Below are 21,360 nucleotides of genomic sequence, written 5' to 3' on the forward strand. Positions count from 1 at the left end.
GACCTTGAACCAGTTGCTGTCTCCCAGCCAAAACCTACTCACAGAGTTGTTGGGGAGGAAACAAAACAGACCAGAGAGAGCCATGCATATCACTAGTTCCTTGCAGGAAGGATGGGATAAAAATGTACTAGAGACAAAGAGAAATCTAATTTCATCTCCAAACAAAAACCCATTTAAAAAACCCTTAAAATTGATCCATTCTAGATGAGCTAATTAGACACTGTGCAGTAATGACTCTAGAATGCCCCCCCCCTTGTGCAACAAATTCCACTCACTTTGTGGTGAAATTTCATTGGATCACAAAACCATGGCCAGAAGTGAGTTGAACTACTCAGGCTGCAATTCTAAGGGGTTTTTTCCTGGATGTAAGTCCCACTGAATATTCCAAGACTTAGTTCCAAGTGGACCAGCTTAGAACAGACATTTCACTGACATCAGTATCATTTATGTAATATCCACATCATAGTCAAAATTGACATACATCAGAAGGGGCAGAAACTTGCCACAAAATGGGCGTTTCAGTGGCTAATAGGGTGTTGCTTCCAGTCAGGAAACACCTTCAAGCATAATGTTTGAGCAGACCAAGGCAACAGTTTCGGCCATTTCACGTTGAGCTCATAACAAACAACAAATTCAAATAGATTTGTCTTCCTTTCTAGGCTGCATACTACGCAAGGATTTCCAATAGCATTTTCTGATTTAAAATCATACATAAAAAACAGAGGAATGTGTGGATAAAATAAAGCTGTAGTTAAAGTTTCCCACAGCAGATTATTTTCTCTGAAAAGGTTCTTGTTCCTTTAATGGCCAGGAAATGTCAGGCAGGACATCAGCAGATGCTGTTCTTCCTGGCCAGGGGATGCATGAAGGAGAAAGGTTTGCCTGCTCATCATACAACTGTATAACGACACAATGTCCAGCCTTAGACTGAATCAGGGTATTATTATTAGTTTTTAATCTCACTTGCTAGTAAACAATTTTAAAGGTTGAGGAAATAAGGTTGAGGAATTCAGGGTGAATCCAGGATGAGAATCTATGGATTTCCTTGTTCTGACTAAATTAAGGGAGGGAGGGGCTTTCCAGAAAGGTGACAGAAGCAGATTGCATCTAGACAGGGTGGACAAAAGAGCTGGCAGGGTGGAGTCTTCCCTCATGCCTGGAGCAGGATGGTAGGCTAGGAGACATTCAGGGAAGGTCGCAAAAGCTCGCCTGGTGGCTTCATACGTTTTGCACTCAGGATGACTTGCATTTGCTGATGAAGTTACCTTGATAGGCCATGGTGTGGCAACTGGTAGGCAGGAATTGGTGTGTAGATGGTTTCAGATTTACCCCCTGGCACCTCCAGGGAAGAGTTCTTCTAGAGCAGTGGTTCCCAACCTTTTTTTGACCAGGGACCACTAGGACTTTTTTGTTTGGTGCAGGGACCCCAAGGTTCAAAATAAAAATTCTGAGAATTTGAAAATAAACTTTAATCATAACTGTTAGTTAAACATTAAACTTAGAATGATATTTGAATATATATATTTATAATAGAGAACTTTTAATTGAAAATATTAATTCATTATGGGTTTATAACTTTGTTATAACTTTGTTTCGCGGACCTTAATTTAGTTCTCGCGGACCCCTGGGGGTCCACGAACCCCCAGTTGGGAACCAGTGTTCTAGTATTGGGCCAGCTACTTTGGGAACCCTGTTTTTCTGTGCTGGCTCCTGCAAACGATTGCTACTCTGCCAGACAAAACTGCAGTCTCATCCTCTCCACTTATACAGAGGCTGCCAACTCCCCTTTTCTTTCTCTGGGACTTTGGGATAAAGCTAATTCTCCAAATAAGGAAAGTGAGGTGATTCTACTGTCCTGGACCCTACTTCAAACAAGCATATACTCCTGTATTTTCAGGTCAGAGTATCTGAGAAGCCAGTATTTACTATGGAGATGCATACTGAGTATCAAGTATGTGAGTGGTGTAATTGTTAAGGGTGTTGGTCGAAGATTGGGGAGACTACCAGTCAAAACCCTACTTAGGGACGGAGCACACCATATGATCTTAGGCCAGTCACGCATTTAGCCTAAATTGTGAGGAAAAGAGGGGAGGAAGGAAGTATTTCCTTTCATACATGAATGACATATTTACTCAAATTGTCTGAAGGGTCTGATTCAGTATAAGGCGGCTTCATGTGTTCAATCATGTGACTTTCATCTGATGTTTTCCTGTGGCTAACATTTCTTATGAATGCATTCTCATGTCACTGTATCAGAGACTTAACCCATCCTGGAGAACTTTAGCTCTCAGTGGACCTCCAGGAAGTGATAAAATCTCAGATCTTTAACATGCACACACAACATTTTCACCAAGAGAACAAAACAAACAATGCGTAAAAGTGACAGTGATGACAAAACCATATCAAAAACTAACCTATTGGCCTGATAAGCTACAATTCCTCTTTCCACCTCCTCTTGAGCACAGGTGGGCACATACACACAGACATACACAAGACACCCCCCAGTTAGGACTTTGGTACCAAAATTAGTATGACTGAAAGAAATCTGGACTTTCCCTGATATCACATTTATTAATGTCTAGATGTTAACCTTATGAAATTAGTCCAACATCAGCAAACACAGCACATCAGATTTCACACATACCCTCCCAGTTATAAAACATCCAGCATGTTGTTTCCCTTGACAGGGTCTCTAAACCTGCAGCCTCTTTCCAGTGTCAGGGAAGTCCTAGAAATCTGGTCTTCTTGCAAGTACAAAATTACCACATAAACCTCTGGATTTCCTCATTATTTGGCCACTGAAATGCTTTGTTCAGGAAGAAATGAAATGTCACTGCATTTATCAAGAGATAAAAAGCAAACTCAAGGAGAAGTTTCAAAAGTGACGGCATGGGAATGTGCAACCTATACATAACATATGGCAAAATGAAGTAACGAAATTCTAGAAGTTTCTGGGGAACCGTGGCTGTAAGTAAACATACAAAATAGACCATTTTCCAAAAAACATTCTTTGACGTTAGCGTGTCTGTAAAACTCCAACCAGCGAATATATAGACTGGAACTAACACATACTTCACAAGTTCATGTCTTTGATAAAGTTTTCTCCATATGTAAAATGGGTAATGTCTGTTATCTGCAAGCAAATACTTATGAGCATACGTAAACTTCCAGACCAGGAATAATGAGATGATGGCAAGGATACTGTATTGCAACAAGTATCTCTTCACGGAACGAAGAAAACTGATGATTTTGCTCGGGGTCATTAAGTGAGGAAAGGAAAAAAAGAGAGTAAAAGAGAAGAAGTAGAAAATCTGAGGGAAATGCAGACAAGCTTCATGGCTGCTCCGGTCACCTACAACTATGCCACCATTGAGGAAAATGAAAGCAAAGAAGACAACACCCATGACAATGTACGGCCAAGTCAAAAGAATAAGAGTGGTTATGTTTTTAAGGGATGTGACATATTCAAGGAGGAACCTGAAGACCCTGATTAGTTCTGAAAATGATCCCTTTGGGGGTAAGCTCTTCTGCTCTTTGTTTTTCAGCAATTCCGCCTTCCAGGCTTCGCTCAGCTTATCTGCAACAACACTTCCGCCACAGAACACAGTCCATATGATGTTGGTCTGACGAAACATGAAGCCGCAAAATCCAAGCAGGGCTGAAGCTCTATGATTACCATAAAGGCACATTAAATAGGCAAAGAGAGTAAAAAACGTGGAGCCTGTGTCGGTATAATAAAGGAAAGTAAAAAAATAAAGAACTGGAAATATCGCTAGTGTCAAAGTTGAGAGGACTCTCTGGAACCCAGAAGCAGCCTAGAGAGGGAGAGAGAAAATGAGAGAGGAAAAGCAAGGTTAGGATTACTGCTTCAATTAAATATTGGAAAATGGGCAATGTAGGCGTTGGGGAATGCTGCCTGCCCCTGACTTATCCCAGTCGGGGCAAGGAGAGCAGCCAATGGCACTCTCCCTGTCCTGGGGAGCTGGGATTGGGAGATGGCCAGACCTCCATCAGCGGGTCATCCGCCACCCCTCATCACCATGGAGAAGAGCCCAGATGGGTTGAGGAGAGCAAACAGGGCCGCCCAGGCCCAAACACTGCTGCAGTGCCAGCCAATGACATAATCGGCTGGCAACTGGCCTCTTGGGCCCTCAAGAGGCCTCAGATGGCCAGACAAGCCCAGCAACAGTATCAGCAGCCACCCAGAAAGAGGCTCTCACCTGCCCGACATGAGATGCAGACTGGGAGACAAGGGCCCAGCCAGGTCGACGACATTAGGAAGGGGTAAGGGCCAGCAACCAGGATGGGGGGAAGCCAGGTTGGAGGAGGCAAGTTGCTCCCAGGAGGCCTCCAGGCAGACCCTATGGATAGAGGGCCAGGAAAGGGGTTGGGAACCCTCACCTCTTATGGCTCCTATGGGGAAGGGATGTTGAGACTGGAGCCAGACTGGGTGGGAGTGGGATTCTGAAGACCTCTACAAAGCTATCTTCTCCACCTGGCTATAGGAGGAAGCAACTGACTGACCTCAGCCCAGTGAGAGAGAGCATGGAGCCAGTCTGGGGAAGGAAGAGGACCTGAGTGCCAGAACCCCTCTCCTTCCCAATTCTGAACCCAGTGAGCCAGATGCCCACTTTAATGGCAGGACTGTGGAAGGCAGGGAGGCCATCTCAGGAGGTGGGGAAGCCTCAGAGTACAAGGAACTTCTACTGCTCAAGCTCCACTGAACTGGAAAGGGAACTAATGAGCAAGTGTTTCTAATGACTTGTGGCCAAAGAACCCCATTCTTAGAATTCACCAATTCAACACACAATACTTATGACCAAACGATCCAGAAAGATGAAAGAGACTGTGGTCCTGAGTTTTTCTTTGGTCTGAAGAGACTAACGGTAAAGCAATCTAAGCCAGAATGTTAAATCTCCTGACTGCTGCAACAGTAATGATAGAAGTTTAACATCACAAGTACAGGTGCAATGTTACACTTCTGCGTCAGTCTCTGTTTAACCACGTGTGCAAAAGGCTTCCCTCAACTTTCAGAAAAACAGGAAGAAAGCAATATAATCCAGGATGCTAGGAAGATTCAAATGTTATTACAGATACAGAACAGAATGCAGTCTCCTCATAATATGAGGGGGCCATGTCAAATTTTGACATGTTAATGGTGCTACTGTGTACAGGAAAGATTCTATTTTAAGGATAATAACATTTGCACAGTACCTTTTTCTGGTGTATCCGGCAAAAAAGCAAATATAGTAAATAGAAATTCCCAACGCTGAAAAGGAGATTAATGAATCTCAGCATCCCAGTAGAGCAAAATATGGTTCCAGACCATCCAAAGAGCCAGGCTGCAGGTTTCACGACTCCAGTGGACACCAAATATAAGCCAGGCAGTGTAGTAATCATAGGGTCCCACTATTAAAAAAATGAAAAAACGACAATGAATTTAAAAGGCACAATGTACTAGCCTTTAATTATACACACACATATTTAACCATTAGAAAAACAAAACAGAATGCTAAATCAATACATTCTGAGAACCCCACACTTCCTTTCACCATTCCTAAGTAACATGAGAGCAAAGGTTCATTCCCCCTGTACAGAAATGTAAATATTCTAGGTATATATGGAGCTTACAGTGCAGTCCTAAGCAGAGCTGCAAACTTCTAAGCCCACTGATGTCAATGAGCTTAGAAAGGTGTCAACTCTGTTTAGGATTGCACTGTCAGCCATCCCACTCCAGGACTGGTATGCAACCCCCTGTTTGCATATTACAAAAGACACATCACAGAGGAAGCACATATCACTTCTGCTTCCCCTACTTATTTGCAAAATGTGAACCTGCCAAAAGGTATCTTTTTAAAATGTTCATTTTGATACACTTTATACATTAGTTAGATCTGTTACAAAGGAGCAGCAAGTGAATCTTAACACCTGCATCCGCACCAGAAAGATTTAGGAAGGGAAACATAAGTGAACATATCGATTTATTTATTTATCTCACCCTTCCTGACAGTAGTTCAGGGTAGCATCTCTCCTCCTTCTTATCCTCACAACAAGCCTGTGAGATAGATTAAGGCGAGAGAGTGCAACTGGCCCAATGTCCCCAAGGAGCTCCATGAACCTGGGCTTCCCAACACTCTAACCACTACACCACACTACATCTCATCACAAAGCTGCAAAGAAGGCCATAGAATATGCCATAAAACAATAGCACAAGAGTAAAACATTCAGTTGCTTTTTAATCACTATAAACCCTTTCCTCCAACTTGGTTTGTATCAGTGGATCACTATGAAGATCACTGTGAGCTATTCATAGTATTAAACACACTGAGCAGAATATTGCCCTACGTACCTTTTGGTCAAAGATTCTGTTATTATGACATAATTATTGCACAAGCAATTTCCTACCATAACATAGTTTTGCCTTGTAACTAAAACGTGGAGATCACGGCTTGGATTCAAAGAAGTATCACATTCAAGAGGTTAAGACTTTGGGCTCTTCTCCTGTGAACAAAAAATCTCCAGGCCCATACGACAAATGGAGGGGAGTTTCCAAATAGACGTAATGAGCACCAGGGGAAGCTGCTGCTTGGAAGACACAAGTTCAACATCCTCTCGGCCTGCAGAGCAAGGGCTGTTGTTTGGATCCAGGCCAATTTTTTTAAAAAGTCAATTAACCTTTCAACTTGAACCACTGAATACATCTGCTCTTATAACAGTGTGTTCCTGCCAGTATCCTGCCTCCCCTGCGGCTCACTTTTTTTCTGGTTCCACCCCATGCAATTGTTTCAGTCATCCTTTAAAAACAACAACAACAACAACAAATAATTGCATGACCTCTCCACTCCCCCCATCCAGCAGCTGTCATATTATTATTGTTGTTGTTATTCTAAGCTGACATTCTTTTCACTATTCAAAAACCAATCTTGAACAAACCACCAATGCCATGGTGGTTCAATCAAAATTTCTCCATTCTCCTATTTCCAAGGTTTAAAGAACTCTGAAAACTGTATTCTATGGGTGTGAGAATATGGGTCATGACACAGAAACGCAATCCTACATGTACAGTTACAATGTTATATGCTAAACAGAAAAACCAAGGAGAATGTGTGCTCATTGTGGATATAGCCATCGGCTACCCCATTTCTATTGCAGTGAGTCTCCCTATAGGATTGCAGAAATGGAATTCTAAAAACCCTGGAAAGGGAGACTGGACCATGCAGATATGTCCCCATGTGATTCCTTCCACCCACACTGTACCTGTTTCTGTTGTACTTGTGTTTTTTATTGTTGTTTTAAATTTTGAGAGTTGCCTCACCCTTAGGAGATGTAGCACAGAAATGTTTTAAGCAAACAAACAAATAGCACTACCACAAAAGGTAACTGCTGTTTGGTTCAAGATAGTTTAAATTCTAATCTATAGATTCCTTTTTAAAGAGGACCACTTTATCTTTTTACTATTTATGAGTATACATTCACAAAATGGTACAGGGAGGCTTACATTCTGGCTCTCTGTATATTTACTTGGCATAAAACTTCCATTTTGTGTGTAGGAGTGCATCTGTAATGTTTTTCCCCCCCTTTCTCCTGTGTGAGACAGTGAGGGGTGGGGGTTGGCCATGAGATCAGCAATAGCCAGAGGCCATCAAACTAGCCAGCAGGAGTGGGGTGCATGCAGGCGCGAGTCTAAGGAGAAGTAAGTTGGCTGAGCATTCTGGATATTCAAGTATCATTTAACAAAGCTTTTACTGCAAATGCTAAACATGAGCTTTGAGTTTGTTTTGTTTAGTGTTACCCGATATAAGAATTCTACATTTTATGTTGGAGAGCAGGAAAACTGAGCGCTGGGACTTTGGCAAGGAGTCCAACAATCTATAATAATCGTACAAGTAGGTCCCACTTCAAAAAGTCTGAGAATCACCGGCCCACACAATTTGTCTCTTATCACCATTTTTAACCATGACTTGATGAGATCTCATTAGCATGGGTTTTGTGACCCTTGCAGCAGCTGCAACCCAAGTGGCGAGGGAAACGTGGGGCAGCATCTGGGTCATAAAAGGGACTCAAGTCCCATACGCAAGTTATGAAGTTTGTGCACTCTGTGTGCAGCATGTGTGTGATTTCTCTTTACACGCACGTGGAGCAATTCTAAAAACTGCACTGAATTCATACGTGGCTGAATGTCGAATTTAACCTTCACTTTAACCCAGGTGATGGTATCAACCTATTCCCATTTTACTCTGAATGCACATACAAACGTTTACACACACACACACACACACACAAACAGCAGATGCGCCTTCCCTTTAAAACAAAACCTGGAAAAATAAATTATGTATTTAGCTGTATTTGCATTGAAGCGTTACTCAAGTACAAAGAAGAATGAAATGTTGACTGCCTATTGGCGCCTTCTCGGACAAACGGCTGGACATGAGGTCCACAGGTCCACTGTAACGCGTGTACCATGTGGATCCCAGAAAACTGAGCAACTCCAAAGCGTTTTACTAAAGGCGGGGAGGGAGAGACTCCTATATCTACAGGGGCCTATAAAATGTTTGCCTCGTGTCTAAGGAGTTCCTGTTTTGGAGCTGCAGGGTCTATGGAGCTATTCATCTCTCGGGTCTCGGAGCCAAGCCCGGGGGTGGGGTGGGGTGGGGGGGCGACGGAGAGAGGTCACTGCGCACCGCGCCTCCTCGAAGCGGTAAAAAAAAGCGGCCTCCCGCCCGCCCTCCCTCCCTGCCTACCTGCTTGAAGCGGCCTTCGCAATAGGCCCGCGCCTGCGGTACGTGGAAGGCCTCGTCCATGTAGGGCGCGCGCTGCTGGCGGTTGAGCACCGAGAAGAGCAGGCAGGAGGCGAGGAAGGCGCAGCTGAGGGCGGCCGAGAAGAAGTAGGCCTCGGAGCGCTCCATCCTCTCGCCGCCTCCGTCGCCGGGCCTCCCTGCGGCCTCTCGCTCCGCCGCGCGCCGGGCCCTGCACTCAGGCGCGGCCGGAAGCCTCGGCGGCAGGGCCTGGCGAGGCGGCTGCGGGACTTCCCGCCGCAGCGAGGTGAGCGGGCCGGAAACAGACGGGGAGGCCGTCGCGAGGCGGGAATCCGTCCCGGACAGAGGGGAGACGCTTTGGCGCAGCTGCCTCACGCGACCACAGAGGCTTCGCTGGGCCTCGGCGGGCCTAGGGCGCACCCCCCGCCCCGCCCCCCTCTCTTTCTCTGTCGCAATTTAAGTCGCATAGCATGTGGAAAGCTGCATTTAAGGTTATGCACGCCAGGACACAAACTTGTGAATGCCTTGGCATGGGGTGCGGGAGTAGGCATACGTGTGTGTGTTAGGGTTGCCAACCTCCAGGCACTAACTGGAGATCTGCTATTACAACTGATCTCCAGCCGACAGAGATCAGTTCACCTGGAGAAAACGGCCGCTTTGGCAACTGGACTCTATGGCATTGAACTCCCTCCCCTCCCCAAACCCCACCCTCCTCAGACTCTGCCCCCAAAATCTCCCACAGGTGGCTAAGAGGGACCTGGCAACCCTAGTGTATGGATGTGTATTGATTAGGGTTGCCAACTTCCAGGTGGTGGTTGGAAATCTCCTGGGATTACAACTGATCTCCAGGCGACAGAGATATGGGGTGTGGGAGTATGCGTACGTGTGTGTTAGGGTTGCCAACCTCCAGGCACTAGCTGGAGATCTGCTATTACAACTGATCTCCAGCCAACAGAGATCAGTTCCCCTGGAGAAAATGGTTGCTTTGCAAGGTAGACTCTGTGGCGTTGTACCCCACTGAAGTCCCTCCCCAAACCCCACCCTTCTCATGCTCCACCCCCAAAATGTCCCAGTATTTCCCAACACGGAGCTGGCAAACTTCGTATAGATAGATAGTGTATGTGTGTGGACACACACATATAAGAAGTACTGTATGTGCATATTTTATATACTGTCCGTCACTGACACAAAGCAAAATTGCCCCACCAACTTTAAAGCCAGTACTTATGCTATGCCAATTTGTGTGTGTTAAGGGCCCTCAAGTCACAACCGATTTATAATGACCCCTTGGAGTTTTCAAGGCAAGAGACCTTCAGAGGAGGCAGGTGGTTTGCCTCCACGTGGGCTGGGACAGTTAGAAGAGAACTGTGACTGGCCTATGGTCACCCAGCAGGCTTCATGTGGAGGAGTGGGGAATCAAACTGGTTCTCCAGATTAGAGTCCTGCCGCTCTTAACCACTACGCCACACTGGCCCCGGTCAAAATTTCTGCATTGATGTATTGTACCCTTCAAATTTTATTTATACCAGGCTCTCAAAATAGCTACAATAAAGTATCAATCATTATCCAGTGTTCATTTTCCCAGGTTTGGCTAATTTCGAAGGAACTTGCACTTTGTGACATGATGCAGTGTTTCACACATCGGTTGGAATTGTTTCCTGACTACCTGGTTACTCTTATCCTGTTTAACGATGTGAAGAATGCTGCCACTCTAAGAAAAAAAGCCATGGAAGGTGCTATTGATGGAGCATTAATTAGTCCTGAAATGGTGAGGAAACATTCGTTTTTCATGTATTGCAATTTGATAGCATTGCAAATCTTGTAAATTCTGAAATGATCTTGTGTGGGTTAGATTCTGGGTTTCAGGACTCAGCAGGCTGCCCTCTGCTTTCTGATGGACCTGTTTCTGGTCCCTGTGGACCTCAGGAAGCTGAGTCGACATTCATTCCCCACCCCTTCTAGAGGTGGGTACTTGACCAGTGGGACAGCCTACTGTTGGGTCGGGCCCCTCTGCCACCCTCCTGTCACTGCCAAGGTTCCTGTCTCCCGGGAGTCTGCCCAAGACTTAGAGATGTAAAATTTCTGAAAATTTTGAAGCCATTGTGGGGGGGGGGATTCCTGTTTGTGTGTGTGTGTGTTTGGATAAAATGGAAATTGGGGGGGTGGGGGAGAAATGAAATATATGCAGTACTTTACTGTCTTATCAAACTTAAACTAATTTACTGCTTTAATGCCACAAAAGGCGTCATTTATAACTTGTGTTTGTGTAAAGCGCTGTCAAGCTGCAGCTGGCTTATGGCGCCCCCAGCAAGGGGCTTTCAAGGCAAGTGAGAAGCAGAGGTGATTTGCCATTGCCTACCTTGGCAGATTCTTCCTTGGTGGTCTCCCTTCCAAGTACCGACCTTGCTTAGCTTCCGAGATCTGACGAGATCGAGCTATACTATGCTGCCTTCCCTTCCATATTTATAACTTACTTAGTATGTAAAATTGCAACATTTGACATATTTATGAAGTTTAAAGGTTTTCAGTGCCTTAGTTTTCTGCAAGCAAAATTGCAAATATACCCAATGCTTGAGAGAAAACTGCAAGCTGATGAACCCTATGCTTTCTTAAGACATGTGTCTTAATGTTGCTAACTGAAAAGCAGAAAAACAGGAGGTAGGAAAACACAAGCTTTGTGGTAAATAACATAAAATATATTATTTGGTCAAAAAAGGATCTAACAAGGGGTCAATAAGAATATCTGCACAGCTAGATGTAGTTCCAGCTAGATGCTGTCTTTTTCTTCTTTGGCTACTGGTTAGAGAGAGCTCAGTTATAATGAAACTTTCAGAGGTTTACACTGAGGCTTTGGTGCTGTTTCTACCTCACCTCCTTCTGAGTTTTTTTCTTCCAGCAAGGTAGAGCAATAAGCTACCTATGACCCATTCTGTAGGTATATGTGCCATAGTGGTTTGAGGGAAAGATGAAAAGGTCAACCACAAAGGAAGATTCAGGTCAAAAGGACAACAGAAGCAATGAAAGCCCTCCATCCTCCCCTCTTGAAGGTTAGGATTTTTTTTTTTTCAGTACTCCCCAAAATTTCCATTTTAGTCAGAAAAATTGCAGGGGAAAGCCTGTTTCTTTGATTGTGCACGCACGTGTACACACACAGAGAGAAGTGTTTACTTAGCTGAAAGAAGTGTGTGTGTGGGGGGGGAAATCTGGGTATGCCCAAATGAGATTTTTTAAAGACAAGAAATGTGACCAGTGAGAAAGCCTCAGAACAAATACTCACCTGTGAAGTTATAATTGTTGGATTAAGTCTCTGGAGATTTCTTTGTGAATAAAACTACCATATCTGCAACTTGTTTTGCTTGTCCCAGTATCTAAGATAGAAGCTTTGCCTCCTATCCTTTTCCAAAGTACTGTTTTTCCTTATTGAACTCAGGAAAGCATTGGTTCTATTTTGAGACCTCCCATTTAAAGATGACTTTTTCTTTTCCCTCTGGCAGATAGTTGATCCATTTCAAATCCTTGTGGCAACCAATAAAGCTGTTCATCTTCACAAGACTGGTAAAATGAAGACGAGAACTCTTAATGCAGAAATAATATTCAATCTTTCACCTAAAAATAATGTAAGAGTTAACTTGTAAGTTCATTGATCAAGCCAAGTGCCCTCTTCACTGCAATAGTGCAAAATGCATGTTAACTGCATGCTTCATCTTGTCCATAAAGGCATATATCTCAGTTTCTAGAGTGGAGTAACGGTTAGATAGTTGGACTAGAACTGGGGAGACCTGGGCTCAGTTCTCCAAGTGGCCATGAAGCTCCCTAGTAAGCCTGTCACAGAGTTGTTATGAAAATAAATGAGAAAGAATATAACCTTGTCAGCTCATTCCTGAGCCTTGCGGTGGCCGGGGACAGTGTAGCCAAGGTGCCGCTGCGGTGCCTCCAAAGCCGTTCCCCAGCCGGGCAAGAAGCTGCCCTCGCCCCATGTGAGGTGGGCAAGAGCTGCCATTAGAAGCTAGCTGGCCAAGCCTTGGATGTGGGTGGCTGCCATGGTGGCTGAAGCCTGTTCTTTTTCTTTCCCCTGTTGCTCGGAGTGGGGTGGGACTCTTGGCAGTTCCCCCCACAAGCTTCTTCTGTTGCCCATTGGCTAAGACTGCCCCTGTGCACTGCCTCTTGTTTGCAGGTGTGCCTTATGGAGCCTTACATTTTCGCTTTACCGGTTCTCAAGTTGCTTCAGATTGTCCCATTTGCTCTGGCAGGAGTCCCTGCTGCAGCTTTACACCAGCAGGGAGAGGGAAGGGTGCTGGTTGCTCCAAGGTCATCATAAGAGGTTTGCTTGAGGAAAGACAAGCTGTTGTGACAGGCACTCTACAGCATTGCCTGCACTGCTTGTGACCTGCCAAGCCAAATGCAAACCTCCAGCCATGTATTGTGGGCCATTAAATGCTTGACAGCAACCCCCATTCCCTGTTTTTGCAGTTGTAGACAGGCACAAAAAAGGAGATAGTCCCTGGTGAGTTGCCTTTGGCTTAGTGTGCCATAAATTTGGCAAGCCTGTATGACAGCCTATGGGTGTAGGGCATACCTGTCTTCCTCTGAACCTCTTGCGGTGATTTCGAGCCAGAAACAAGCCAGGGGTTCTCATGTACAGCTAGCTTCTTGACTTGCCTCCTGTTCCAGTTAAAAATATACACCATTACGGAACAGATGTCAGAGCTTGGATCTTGTATAATGAATGTGTTGACAGATGGTCATGGAGGCAACATCACTGTGTGAGAGGCGCTTATGTAGCACACTTTGAAACTCCTACCTATCTACGCATTGGCATAGATGAAAATCAGGGGCATAAGTTAGGAGACAAAGGGATAGGGGGGATCTAAAATATACCTGGCTGAGAATTAAATTATCTCTGATAAGGTATGCCTGTATTGGTTGCAAATATTAATCATCAGCTACAACATCAAGTAACATTTAATGTTTTAATGTTTTGAATATTTTACTGAACATAAGGGATCCTTCTCACAGTTCAGACTTTTCAGTGCATTGAAAAGTGGGGAGATAGGCCCGTGATATGATAATACAGCTGGCCCAAATGAGAGGCCATCTGGAAATCCTGTGTGTTACCCATTGAAGGGAGAAAGGTGGGACATATCAATGTAATTTTTTAAAAGTTTGCACTTGCAAGTAAGAGTGCAATGAACCAAAGTTTGTATTCTTATGTTAGATTTCAGATGCATTGAAAAAGTTTGGCATTTCTGACAGTGACTCTGCAGTACTCATTGTTCTGGTGGAAGACCAAGAGAAAAGGGTGAATCTGGAAAACATAATAAGTCACGTGGATGGCCAGCAAGTTCCTTTAGCAGACCTCCCCCAGATAACAGACATATCAAAAGTCAGAAAGGTTTGTACAAGCTTGTCAAGGAGGGAGGGTGGAAATCAGGCAAAAGAGATTGGTTTGCTTTGTTTTTAGCTACTTTGATATGGGCCCTGGGAATGGTCTGGGAACAACAGCTGTGGCTGAGTCTGAGAGGCTATTGGGAGCCCAGTACAGGAGGGTGCAAGAAAACCTATGTTAAGTGTATACATTTAAGCCAGTGTGGTATAGTGGTTAGAGTCTCACCGTCGGGTCTAGGAGACCCAGGTTTGAATTGTCTCCCTGCTATTGGAGTTTGCTGGGCGACCTTTGGCCAGTCACACGCTCTCAGCCTAACATACTTCACAGGGTTGTTGTGAGGGTGATGGAGTCTAAATAAGGTAACACAATACATGCATTTGATTAATTTTTTGCATTAGCTGTTTTCCAGTGGAAACATTTTCAGCTTTGACTAAAAAAAAAAATTCAATGTAATTATTACATATTAATGGTTAAACTCAACCTGGAAGACATTGTGGATACTTTAAAAAAATTTAGAACTATATTTTACTCAAGAAAGTCACCATTCCATTTTCCTTTTTCAGATATACAAGCTCACACCAGAGGAAGAAAAAATAGGAACACTGCTAGATGGTATCATTTGTAGAATGGCAACAAAAGATGTCTAATGAAAAATATACTTGCATTGGAAAAACTGTGGCCCAATTCTGAAACAGGAATTTATTTTAATTATGTTGTATTTGGCTTGTGTATATAAGGACCTGTTGCAGTGCTGTGAGCTCCTGTATTTTATTTTATTTAGAAGCAGAAGCTGACAAAAATCTATTATAAGAACATGGAAATAATGTTGTTGATCATTGTGACATTTTCTTAAATAAAACATTTCAATATTTTGTTTTATTTTGTTTTGTTTTTTCCTTTTTATGTAAAGCAGTTCTTGCATCTGTGGTACCAAGTGCTGAGGACGGGACCAATGGGGACTTTCACCCTGACTTACAAGGACCAAACTTAACGTTCTAAGATTGAAGACTAACCAAATTGTAGTGGCTTTAACTTTTCTGGAGATCTAATTTATTATTTAAATTTGACATTGGACTGTGGAGATATTTCTCATAAAGATTATGTTGGATGTTTTCTTGAGTTTATTCAGATGGGTGTTGTGAACATTTTCACAGTGTTTGTAAGAGAAGAAGTACATGAGGAGGAACATGGCAAACATTGTTTTGTTCTACTCTTAAGTGTTTGGGAATAGTACACGTCTCAACATGTGAATCCTGGAAATCCTGGCTCTGTGAGGCTGTTTGAGGACCTGAGATCAAGCAGGTCCCATACAGTATAGAATTTCAGGAGGCAGTTTTCTCCTGCTGCTTAGGCTCCTATGAAGTACATTTCTGAAGCAAATCATAGTATGTGAATCTGCAAGGTATGATTGACAGCTCCTTTGAAATGACATCAGCAAAGCAGCCCGGAGCTCACGCCCTTAACACTGTACACAGTTCTGGTAGTTTGTTTAATGGCAGGGGGGCGGGGGTGGAGTAAGGAAATCATAATTCTAAGAAGTTAGATTCCTGTGCAATCTGAAAGACAGCTGCATACCCCGAAACTCATGTACTTGTACAACTCACAAAAAGAAAGCTCTCCAGATGTGTTGTGCTCAAAGGAGTCATGGAATTAGAGCTGATTTGGTTTCAACCCATCTGCTGCAATGCTGGGCCCATCCATCCAGATTCGTCAGACTGCGGTCCAGATCACACTGATCCCCAAGCAGAAAACATGTAAATTGTATAGTGGTGCTAATCAAGTAAATGATTTGAGATGAGCCATGCAAAGGGCCAAGCCATATGACTCAAGAAAGAGCTGAAACCCCCAATACGCTATCAGTGACCTATAGGAAAATTCCCAGTTAAAAAATGAGGGACTGCTTAGTGATCAAAAAAGCACGTCACTTGCTTATTCTTTTGTATCACCTGCAGTGCCTCATAAACAGAGTTAAACCCTTCTTCAATGGACTTAGAAGCGTGTAACACTTGCTTAAGATGGCACTGTAAGAGGAGAACTGCGGAATATTAAAATTCTTGCAGATGAGGGTCCAGTGCTAAAGATTATGGTAACTGCACAGTTTTCCTTTAAAAGGGCTTAATAGAAACAGCAACACCAATTTCTGAGTTGTTTTTATAGGACAAGCTGCCTTCAAAAGCCAAGGGTGAGAGAGATGTGTTAGGATAACGTCTAGAGCTCAAAGAGGAAAGGGCCTGAAGCTTCTGAAACAACACAGAACAGCCTTGGTAGTATTATTATCATGGAAAATTAAAGGTTTGTTTTCATTGCCTGACAAAGCAAATGACACATGGAATATATCATCCAACTTGCTGGCTGAAATTCAGACACTATTTTTGGTCGTTTGGCCTAACAGCAAGCAGGTACATTTGAATCCTATCCTTTTTTGAACATATGTGAAAAATCACTTCAGTCCACTTAACATAAACAGAAGGACGTGTAAAACGACCACTGCCTAACGCACAACTTGAACTCGCGTTTTCTCATTTTCGTCAGCGGTGCCCCTAGAAGCGAGAAGAACAAACAGCGTCTTGGCATTGCTGTGAATAGTTTTGTTAACTCTTTCCTGGAGTAATGCCAAACGGCTCTTCCTTCATGACTCCTACTTGAGGTATTTCATCCAGAAAATTGCATGCTTCATTTTTATCTTTTAAAATGTTAATTTCAGTGGACTTTTTGGAATAGTAGGCCAAGAATTTTCAAATTTCCCTACCTTCAGATAATGTAGTTCACATGGATTTCTCGGCCATTTAACCTCACCAACAAAAACGTGCAGTCCTGAGGCATTCTAGGGCATGCACTTAAGTGAGAGCTAGATAGGGGTTAAGTGGTACCCTTGCTCTTCATATAAACAATGTATCCTGGAACACAATCAGCACTGTGGCTGTATCTCATGTGAGGAAGGTGGTAATTGGGCAATTGGTCTGCCAAGGAATCTGCTATTACTAATCTTGGAAAAACTTCCAATGCCCCTTTGAATTCTGTGGAACACAATTTATTAGTCCTGAGCTACGGCCAACAATAATAGTTTGACACATACACTCAAATAGTTCAGTTGAATAAAGTGAGGCTGGAGCAGGAGAATATCCTTTTTCAACCAGCATATGGAGTTTATTTTCTTCTTTAAAGAGGGCCATGTGCCCACTCCACAAAAGAACAGGGCCCGCTCTCCTTTTTCCTGGTCTGCTGTTTCTCCTTTAGAAAGCGGAGCAAGTGAGGACGTCTTCTTTGGACTTTGCAGAACATGATGCTCCTAGTGTGTGTGTGTGTGTGGGGGGAGTGGAATGTTTTCCTAAACATCAATATGTGTTTTGAGGCTGAGCTGAACACATTTTTAAAAGCCTGTTACAGTTTAGGATTATATGCATTTTCTTTAAAAAAATATTTCAGTATGCTGACGGAAATGGTCCAGGCTAGCCTGATCTCATCAGATCTCTGAAGCTAAGCAGGTTATGCGAGACCAACCAAGGAAGTCCAGGGTTGCTCTGTGGAGGTCGGCAATGGCAAACCGCCTCTGTTCATTTCTTGCCTTGAAAACCCTATTGGGTTGCCATAAGTCAGGTTGCCATCAGGTCGGCGGCAACTTGATGGCACTTTAACACACACACCAACTGAAAGTTAACATTCTCTGTCCCAGAAATTAACTTCCATATGGTGCTATGATTTCTGTGCCATCTTATAAAACAATGTGGACAGTAGGTGGTTTAAATGAGTTGGGAGGACTGCTCTAGGTGGAAGCTTGCCTTGCACTAATGCATAGGAAGCATCTCTTCCACCCCCTCCCCAAACCCCACATTCCTCCGGCTCCACCTCCAAAATCTCCAGGTATTTCCCAACCTGGAGGTGGCAACCCTGGCCATTTTTCCATTATAGTCTGGAGATCATTTGTAATTCAAAGAAATCTCCAGGCCCCACCTGAAGGTTGGCAACCCTACCTGCATAGTACCTTGACCATGAACCAAGGCTTCTGTGCACCAATGTCTGGGCAAGTATGCTCTGCTCATATAATTAGCCTTCTCCCTTTTCACTGGGGTTGCCAACTGCAGGTTAGGAAATTCCTGGAGATTTGGGGGGAGGAGTCAGGGGAGGGGAAGGTTTTGGGAGTGGAGGGACCTCACCTGAGTATAATGCCATAGAGTCCACTCTCCAAAGCAGCTAGTTTCTCTAGAGGAACCAATCGCTGTGGGCTGGAGATCAGTTGTAATTTGGGGGAGATTGCCAGGCCCCACCTGGAGGTTGGCAATCCTACTTTCCACACAGGGCATATTGTGAATGGGTGCTAACTCCAAGGAGTTTATGCACACAGCCTTGTTTCCTAATTGAGGTTTTATGGATGTTGAGGAAGGGAACAAGAGCACAAGGCTCGCCGTCACCCACTAACATTTAGAAAATCATCCGACCTCTCTGTTTAATCTGTAAGGAGAAAATAATACTTTGCCCATATCGCTGGGGGATTTGGAAAGGTGCATTCACGAACAGCGCTAAAGTGCTCTGAGTTCTTGTAGTAAAGGTTATGTTTAAAATGTGCTGTTACTGTACTGCTGCTTCTTTTGTTGAGGATTAACTTCATTTATTACCTCTACTTTTATTTCAAGGGCCCTTATTGTCTAGGGAAGTAGAAAAGTTTGGAAAATATTAGCCGTAACGTTATCATGGCAAGAAGAAAGAGTTTTGCTGGGGTGGGGGGGAGAGAAAAATCAACATAATTTCCTCCGGACTGTTGACTCTTGGCCTCAGCATGTAGAGGATAAACATGAGGTACAGAACGTAGGGTTGCCAGCTCCAGATAGGGAAATACCTGGAGATTTCTGTGGGTGGAGCCTGAGGAGGGTGGGGTTTGGGGAGAGGAGGGACTTCAATGGGGTATAATGCCGTAGAGTCCATCTTCCAAAGCAGCCATTTTCTCCAGGGGAACTGATCTCTGTCACCTGGAGGTGAGTTGTAGTAGCGAGAGAACTCCAATCACCACTTGGAGGTTGGCAACCCTACTGCCCAAGAATCTGTGCACACGGCCTGGGAGGGAAGGTGGGTTATAAATCATACCTAAATAAGTATTGTGCTGGCTCATATGTTATCATGTGTTGATGAGATCTTCCCCCTATTTCACACTTTGGAATCCTTTGCACTTCTGTTGGATTCATGGCCAGGCCTCCATAGTTATTATAAAGAGTGGGCTAGTCCTACTAATTGTTATTATCTTGGGCATCTCCTATAACCTTTTATTTGTGTTAGGTTGACAGAAAATATTTAGAATCCAGAGTCAGAATTAGTCAGAGAGACAGTGTGCTACCTGTTGTCAGAGTGTTAGACTGTGGTCCTGGGAGACCTGGGTTTGTCCCCACTACCCTGGTGGGTGAATTTGGGGACAGTCACGTTCTCTCAGCTTAACCTACCTCACAGGTATGTTATAAGAAAATGGAAAAGGGGAGAACAATGTTCTAAGTTGCTCTCTGTCCCCATTAGAGAGAAAAGTGGGATATAATTAAATAAATGCAAATTCATCTGTTGTCGTCCCCCCACCCCACCATCAGCAACTGGCATCCAGAGGTTACATGGCCTCTAACCCTTGGAGATTTCCTTTAGCCAATGCAGCTGATAGACCCATCCTGAACTTTGCCTTAAAAAAAAAAGGCAACTAAGATATAAATCCTATCATTAACAATGATACACATTTATTAATTCCAGGCTCCATAAGCATGGGCGACATAACATCACTCCAAGACGTACAATACAAAACTATTTTTAAACCTGGGACATAACTGCTCTATATAAACACAGTGGCTGCAAGCCCCAGGATTGAGTTGCTCCTGCGACTGGGAAAGCCCAATAATTTGTCTCCTCCAGGAGCTCTGGTTGATGCATGGCTCCAGACTTGGAAAAAATCCTGAAGCTGGCTTCTGAACGTCCCTGCCCCACTATACTCCTAGCCATTAAAATCACGTTTCTGCTTTGCTTTGCAAGAGAGGCCCAGTTTAATTCTAGAGTGAGTGGGACTCTGTGCTTGGCCAGAAAGTCTGTGAACATACAGAACATTCACTCAAAGTCTTCCTCAATGATTCAGATGCAGGCACATTGGTTCCAGTTTCCCATTGTATAGCAGTAAGGATGCTCACAATATTGTTGCCAGTTGCCTACTTTGTGGTCTGATTGACTATTTGAGGTTAGAGTATGGAAATAGGATCTGGGAGACCCAGATTCAAATCCCCACTCTACCATGGAAGCTTGCAGGGTGACCTTGGGCCAGTCACTCATTCTCAGCCTAACCTACCTCACAGGGTTGTGGTGAGGATAAAATGAAGGAGAGGAGAATGATGTAAACTGCTTTGGGTACCCATTGGAGGGGAAGGCAGGGTATAAATGAAATAAATATTTCAGTGTTAGATCCCAACTCTGTGATCAACCCATCTTCCACCCTCCATACTTTCAGACTGATTCCATCCACAGGTTAGTGCTATAAAACTGGGTACTCAGAACACAAATCTATTGTGAATGTTAAATTAGAGCTATTAAACATATTGGCATGGCCTTTTAAAATATTTATTTAATATGTCTCTTTAAAATTTACATTTAGAGGGCTGTGTCATTATATTATTACCCACAGAGGTATCAACATTCTGCATAGTTCACATTCTGTATCGCATTCGGTGCATCATCTGGAAAACAGCGCTTCATTCACTGACAATAGTTCCATTGTACTTTCAAGACAAACTCCAGTGTGTATAGGACTTCGGCCTTTCCACTCTCAGCAGTCTGTCTCTGCATTTTTGATTCAGAAAGTCTTCCTAGAATACGCTCAGGTGTCTTTCCTGGCCCAAACTCCCCAGATTGCAATGAGGATGACCATGACAATAAGGGTGTACAGCGCATGAACTGTTGTTTGCTCATCTCCACACCATGGTTTGCAGCCACAAGAATTCTGTGCATGCTCGCTGAGGCTTGCAGAAGATTTGGGCCTGTGAGCACGAAGACAGTGTATTCTGCCAAAAGAAAGAGAAAGACTGGGATTTAGCAACTGTTAGACCAGGGGTGTCAAATATAAGGCCCGGGGGTCGAATCCAGCCTCTTGAGAGCTCTTACCTGTCCTGCGAGCCAGACGAGGCAGCCACACACCCCCACTCTCGATCTGGGCTGGCGAGGCATGGCCCAGCCCAACTAAGTGACATTTAAGTCATATCCAGCCCT

The 21,360-nt window shown here is 43.9% G+C and overlaps 2 protein-coding genes across 2 annotated transcripts; one reads left to right on the forward strand and one right to left on the reverse strand.

Moving 5' to 3' along the window:
* Positions 1 to 2,507: 2,507 nt before the first annotated feature.
* ALG10 (ALG10 alpha-1,2-glucosyltransferase) lies at positions 2,508 to 8,906 on the reverse strand. The gene is made up of 3 exons (XM_056846768.1): positions 8,742 to 8,906; positions 5,215 to 5,409; positions 2,508 to 3,815 (listed from the first exon to the last, which is right to left on the reverse strand). The coding sequence occupies exons 1-3, from the start codon at positions 8,904 to 8,906 to the stop codon at positions 2,760 to 2,762; spliced, it is 1,416 nt and encodes a 471-aa protein (XP_056702746.1). The 3' UTR covers positions 2,508 to 2,759.
* A 1,471-nt stretch (positions 8,907 to 10,377) lies between these two features.
* On the forward strand, positions 10,378 to 14,888 carry TPRKB (TP53RK binding protein). The gene is made up of 4 exons (XM_056847130.1): positions 10,378 to 10,524; positions 12,251 to 12,373; positions 13,972 to 14,148; positions 14,706 to 14,888. Exons 1-4 carry the CDS (start codon positions 10,378 to 10,380, stop codon positions 14,787 to 14,789), a joined length of 531 nt encoding a protein of 176 aa, XP_056703108.1. The 3' UTR covers positions 14,790 to 14,888.
* Positions 14,889 to 21,360: the final 6,472 nt, after the last annotated feature.

The sequence above is a fragment of the Euleptes europaea genome, chromosome 3 (assembly GCF_029931775.1).
Source record: "Euleptes europaea isolate rEulEur1 chromosome 3, rEulEur1.hap1, whole genome shotgun sequence".
In the NCBI taxonomy this organism is placed as follows: Eukaryota; Metazoa; Chordata; class Lepidosauria; order Squamata; family Sphaerodactylidae; genus Euleptes; species Euleptes europaea.